Source organism: Naegleria gruberi (assembly GCF_000004985.1).
Source record: "Naegleria gruberi genomic scaffold NAEGRscaffold_100, whole genome shotgun sequence".
Taxonomy (NCBI): Eukaryota; Heterolobosea; class Eutetramitea; order Acrasida; family Naegleriidae; genus Naegleria; species Naegleria gruberi.
In genome coordinates, this window is record NW_003163227.1 from 10,918 (window position 1) to 17,505 (window position 6,588).

At 31.0% G+C, this 6,588-nt stretch overlaps 2 protein-coding genes across 2 annotated transcripts; one reads left to right on the forward strand and one right to left on the reverse strand.

Annotated features, from left to right (window-relative positions):
* Nucleotides 1-123: 123 nt before the first annotated feature.
* NAEGRDRAFT_76236 (uncharacterized protein) lies at nt 124-4,314 on the forward strand (the record flags this gene model as incomplete). The annotated part of the gene is made up of 1 exon (XM_002668793.1): nt 124-4,314. The coding sequence occupies one exon, from the start codon at nt 124-126 to the stop codon at nt 4,312-4,314; it is 4,191 nt and encodes a 1,396-aa protein (XP_002668839.1).
* Nucleotides 4,315-5,376: 1,062 nt separating this feature from the next.
* Nucleotides 5,377-6,423, reverse strand: NAEGRDRAFT_54578 (uncharacterized protein; the record flags this gene model as incomplete). Its single annotated transcript, XM_002668797.1, has 1 exon — nt 5,377-6,423. One exon carries the CDS (start codon nt 6,421-6,423, stop codon nt 5,377-5,379), a length of 1,047 nt encoding a protein of 348 aa, XP_002668843.1.
* Between the last annotated feature and the right edge of the window lie 165 nt (nt 6,424-6,588).

Consider the following 6,588-nt stretch of genomic DNA (forward strand, 5'->3'; position numbering starts at 1 on the left):
TCTTTTACTATTGCTGGCTCTATTGAAGGTGGTCCAATTGCTATCTATAATGCCTATACTAGAGATTGGATTAGTACTGGTCTCTCATCCACTCAATTCAGTGTTGGAAGTTCTATTACAACCATGTCTATTAGTTGTTTAAATGGTACTCTACCTGAATCATTGGATGTTGGTGGTATCTTTCCTTGCGATATTATTGTTGGAGGTTCTTTCAATATTTCTCTCTCAAATAACGAAACTGCCACCAATTTACTTCGTTTCGAATATGCAACCATGTCATGGAAAGCAATTAATGATATTATCGGCACACCTAAAAGTGTTGCTATTCTTGACAATAGATTGTTTATTGGTGGTAAATTTGACAATGCAGAATTCTACATTTATGATACATTTATGAATGTTGCCATTCCACTAGTTAATGTGAGTGGTGTTCAAGATATTAACGTTCAAAAAGAGGATTTAGGATTGGATACTATTCTAATTGCAGGTGCATCATTTCCAAATAATCTAAGCAAGATTGCCTATTATACCATTTCCAATTCTTCCTTTTCATTTGCTGGTTTCGTACCTTCTGGCCAAGTGACACAAGTTAAATATGTTAAAAACTTAGTGGCAGGTACAAGTGGTACTATATTTGCCGTCATTGATAGTAGTCTATATAGAAGAGATGGAAATGGCCTATTTTCAAAAATGTTTGATCTTTACTTTAGGAGAATAGAAGTTTTGGGTAAGACCAGTGATGAACCAGGATCGGTTTTAGCGTTAACAGATAGTAAATATTATAGTAATTTGTTACTATATTATCCTAAAACCAAAGGTTGGAGAACAATTTCGAATTCAGGAATACAGGTAAATGATGTTGCATTTGATTTCAATACTTGCATGGTTTCTGATAGGTTTGGTCCAACATGTAATAATTCGTTCAATAGCTTTGGCTATGGAGCTACTGGGTCCATAATCACACTTCCAGCATTTATCAATATTTCAACTCCATTAATTTCCATTAATGATGGTGAATATGAAAGATATAGATATGAATGGCAATTTCAAGGTTCTACTCGATTGACCAACACTTCTTCCTTATATTGGGAGAATCCATTTAAATTTCCTATAATTAGTGATCGAGACAAGTATATGTTCTTCAGTGTTTATGATAATTATACTGGCTTTTTAGTATTGAAGAGATTGTTCTTTGTTGGTATCCCAATTCCAAACCTTACTTGGATGTCAGTTCAGTATTTAGGGAACTTTAATTTCAAGTTGTTATCAAATTGGAAATTATCAACAGAGGATCCAGATTTAATTTGTTCAGTTGGCTATGTAGATCGCTCTTTTGAAACACTATCAGATTTAACCAATAGTAAGAATTTCACTCTATTTAATGTTTCTTGCACTGAATTATTTTCGAGTTCAATAACTCTTAAAGTGCCTTACTATGGAAAATCCAACACCAAGTTGTTTATTTCTGCCAATAATTTCAAATACAACTATCTTGAACCAAGACTCTCTGCTCAAAAAGAAATTATTACTAATTTTCCAGAGTTCTTTGCAACAATGAATGATACTATTGTCGATTTGAAATATTATTCAACCAATAATGTAATTTCCTATTCACTACTTGTTTCAACAAATATTCCAACGTTGAATTGTGAGATTAATGTAACATTTGGTAATGATACCATTTACTCAACAAGTAGATATACCAATGAAACTATAACAATTCAATTCGACTTGACTTTACCTTATTACGTTGAAACACAACTATTGAATGTCATGGTTAATTTATCAAATAGTGAATATTTCATTGAAAAACAAGTTAATTTCAATTATTCACTTCCAGTAGAATGTGGTGTGTGTGAACATGATGGTACTTGCGTTAGAAAATTGAAATCAAAAGTTCAACAATGTAATTGTGCTCCATTATATACTGGTATTAATTGTGAAACATGTTTTGGAGGATCAGTAATGATCAATGATACATGTACATGTCCATATGGAAAGTATCAATCTGGATCTAGTTGCCTAGTTGACTATTCCATTTTAACTTGTTATGGTAAAAACTATACTAACCCATCAGTGTGTTCAAAAAGGGGGAAATGTATTGAGATGAATACATGTAAATGTGATATTGGATATACTGGATCAGAATGTGCAATTCCAATATGCAATGGTAAAAATGCTTCAGAACCAACGGTTTGTGGAGGTATTGGAAGATGTGCATATCCAAATATTTGTTTCTGTGGATTGAACTTCGCAGGATCAGAGTGTCAAATTCCTACTTGTAATGGATATTACATAGTTGCCCAAGCTTGTAAAAACGGTGGTTCATGTAATACCAAAACTCACTTGTGTGAAAATTGTTTAGCTCCATATACAGGACAAGACTGTGGTGAGTGTATTGAGGGATATAATTTGATCAGAGAAATTTGCTACCCAGTCTGTTTTGGATATTCTTCAATAGATTATAGAGTTTGCAGTGGACATGGAAATTGTTCTTTCAATAATGGTCCAGTTTGTAGTTGTAAAACAAATTATACAGGAATCAATTGTGAATATAATATTAATGATAACAATACCAATAGTAACAATAATACTTTGAGTAATTGTAAGGAAAATTTTGGTGGCTCCAATTGTAGTTTTGAATTAACATACAGAGCCATTTCATCAATTAATCCAAAATATGATTTTTCAATTTCCACTTTAGTTATTACCAAAGTTCCATATGCTTCAATAGAATATTCATGGAAGGAAGATAGTGGTACTCTTACTCTTACTGATTCATTTTCTACTCAACCAACTTTGGTCATTAAATCCAATAATCCAGCTCTCACTGAAGGATTGAAATTGAATTTTACATTGACAGTTACAATTACAGAGCCAGGAATGAAACTTTATTACATAAGAAAAACATTTGAAACTAGAGTGAATAATCTTCCAATCATTCAACAATTCAAGGTTATGGATAATTCTACTGGATTGGAAACTACTAGTGGAGTTGGTTTCCAAACAGTTTTTAAAGTAACATGCCTTGCATATGATCCAGATTCTGATCCTATTTCCTATTCTATTGGATATTTATCTGGTGTTTCCAATAATATTATAAGCAAACGAGTTGGAGATACAACATTCTATTTCAAATTGCCATTTACAAGTGTAGGATATGTTACATTATATCTGAGTGTTCTTGATTCAAATTTAGGAGAGAGAATACAATATGTCAATGTTACATTATCAGATCCAACTGCTACTTTAGAGGATGGTGCTAAAATTGACTTTGCTAATCAAATATTGAATTCACCAAATGTCACAGTTGCAGATGTTGCAAGTTCTGCTTATTATTTGACAACTGTTAACTCCTCATCAACAAGTCAAACTGTTGAATTACGTACCAAGTTGATTGATGTGGTTAGCTCAACTATTTATTCACAAGATAAGGATACAGCTTTAGAAATCGTCAGTGTCGTTGTAAATGAGCCAAAGTTTATTTCCTATTCAACACAAATTAAAGTGTTATCACTCATGAATGATACATCTATAACTAGCTCCCAAGCTGAAAAAGTGTTGACAGTCACTGCAAATCTGCTATCAGTATCTAGTGATTCAGTTTCTAGCAATCTTATTAAGGACATTATTAATGTTGCTGCACAAACAAAAGCTGCATCTATTCCAGTAGGCTCTTCATCAACTGTAATTTCTGAAAATATCAAATCTACAGTTGTTAAAAATACAATCTCTTCACTTTCCTCTACTGTATTCGATTCCTCAATAGGAATTAATAGTATTAAGCTTCCATCAGATTCTCTCAGTCAAGTTTTATCAAATTCTGGATTTGATTCATCCAATTCAATTGTATTGAGTATGAATGTTGCCTCAAAGAAATTATACTCCTATCAACAATGGAACAATACTGCACCATTTTTTATTTTCAAAATCTTGTCAGGAATTGATACCAGCAAAACATTGAGTGTTTCTGGATTGACAAATCCAATTGAATTTGACCTGAATGTTGAGTCGGTTTCTTCTAATTTAACAACTAAATGTGTCTATGTTAATGAAAAAACTCAAAGTTTGAGTACAGAAGGAGTTGAAACAATTATTGTCAGCTCTACAAAAGTTAAATGTAGAGTTTATCACTTGACAGATTTTACCACAATTCCAGTGAGAAAGATTGAAGCATCCACTTCTCCTATTATTAAACCATCTGCAACATCCTCAACAACAGTAGTACTTGGACATTCAAATAGATCCTATTTGAGTGTAATTGTTCAAATAATTGTAGTTGTTACATTGGTGGTTGTACTATATGCTTATTAATAAATATACTATTCAACCTAAAAGCTAAATGTTTATTTTAATATCACATTATCTCATCCAATCATATTTCTTTTCTATAAAATCAATTGATTCAATAGATGGTAAACGGTTTCTATCAAGATAACCCTCCGCACATTTTAAATAAGGGTGGGTTGTTGAATTTAAATTCAAGTCTGAAACAGTACCAAATTTTAACAAGCATGCAAACTCTAGCTTTTTAAAACTTCCAATATTTGTAGAGTCTCTTAAAATCAATCTTTGATATTAGAAACATCCCCACTAATTCTAACAGATCGAAGATGCACCTCTTCGACATGTTCTGGAATTGAAATACCAACTCTATTTGTTTCTTGGAGACAAACTTGAGTGATTTTAAGGATTCTAAATTTTCAATCATATCATTGACTGCTTGTTTTGATTTAATATGTGTGGCAATTTGTTCAAATTCCATAGAGCTCCAAGTCCTTCCAAGGAGTTCGCGACTAATCTTGAAAAATATATTAAATTAAACTCTGTGATGATGGGAACTAATGATAATAACAGACTATCAATAGGAAGTGTTATATCATTGGAAGCTATCTGGAGAGTAAGAGAGGATTTTTCCGACTATTCAAAAGCATATATTGTGGGGAAGGCTGAAAAAGAAAATTAAACATCTGAATTAGCAAATGGCCTTGCTGGCATGTTTCGGACATATACAAATATCAACAACGCCGAAGGTGTTGTTGATATTTGAAAGCAAACATGTATTTCATAGGTAAATTCATTATTATTCCACTAATATTTGGTTAAGTTTGGGTTATTGGTTTGGGTTAAAAGTTGGGTTAAAGAGGTCTCTCGAGGAGTTTAATCTCAGCGGGAGGATGGTTTATTTAAAATTCAATACTTTTTAATTGGAACAGGTCAAGAAGTTGAATGGCCTGTATTGAACAAAGGATACCCCACAATTACTAGAACTGCCTGCCTATATTAATGATCAACATTTTTGGATCCTTTTGCATTGGCTATGAGAAACAATACCCCTCCCATTAATTTCCAAATCCTGTTAATTCCAGTTTTTTTTCAATTATGTGACTCTAACCAGAATTCTAACATTTTAACCTTTTTTTCATTTTCTAACTTCATTTTCTTCAGCTCTGTTTCGTGATCAGTTGTAAGTTTTTCAATAAATTTTTTGTATTTGGATTGCATTTGTATAATTTCAGGCCCGAAAGCACATAGTTGAGATTTTAACTCTTCATTTTCATTTTTCAAGTTGTCATTTTGGTTTTTGTAGTTCTGAATTGCTTTTTCGTTTGCTTGTTTTATTTCAAGCAATTTATTATACTTCTCCTTTAGTCCAGATTTCAATTTTTGATTCTTTTCATTTTTTAATATGTTAATTTGATTATTAGTAGCAATATCAGTATTCCAACAAACTAGTTTCGTCAAGTTAATTAATTTGCAAATTTCTTTTGCACCATTATCTCCGATTTTGGTTTGACAAATATCAAGATTTGTTAAATTAATTAATTTCGAAATATCTTGTACACCTTCATCTCCAATATCGTTATTCTGGATATTGAGATTTGTTAAATTAATTAAATTAAATATAGATTTTATACCTTCATCTCTAATTTTGTTATTACCTATATCAAGATTTGTTAAATTAATTAATTTCGAAATATCTTGTACACCTTCATCTCCAATATCGTTATTCTGGATATTGAGATTTGTTAAATTAATTAAATTAAATATAGATTTTATACCGTCATTCTCAATTTGGTGTGTTATATTGTTACGGGACAAATTTTTTTCTGATAACATTACATTGTTTTCTGCGACATTAAGACTTGTTAAATTAGTTAATTTTGAAATTTCCTGTGCTCCTTTGCTTCGAAGTGCATTGCTTTTTATGTTTAGATTTGTTAAATTAACTAATTTCGAAATATCTTGTACACCTTCATCTCCAATATCGTTATTCTCAATATTAAGATTTGTTAAATTAATTAAATTGCATACTATTATTAATCCTTCATTCCCAATATTATTAATACTTATATTAAGAGTTTTTAAATTAACTAATTTCGAAATATCTTGTACATCATTTCCAATTTTGTTATTCTCCATATTAAGATTTGTTAAATTAATTAAATTGCATATTGCTTTTGCACCATCATATCTAACTTTGTTATTCCCAACACTGAGCTTTGTTAAATTAATTAATTTAGAAACTTCTGTAGCACCTGTATACCCAATATCATTATGTCCAATATTAAGATTTGTTATATTAAT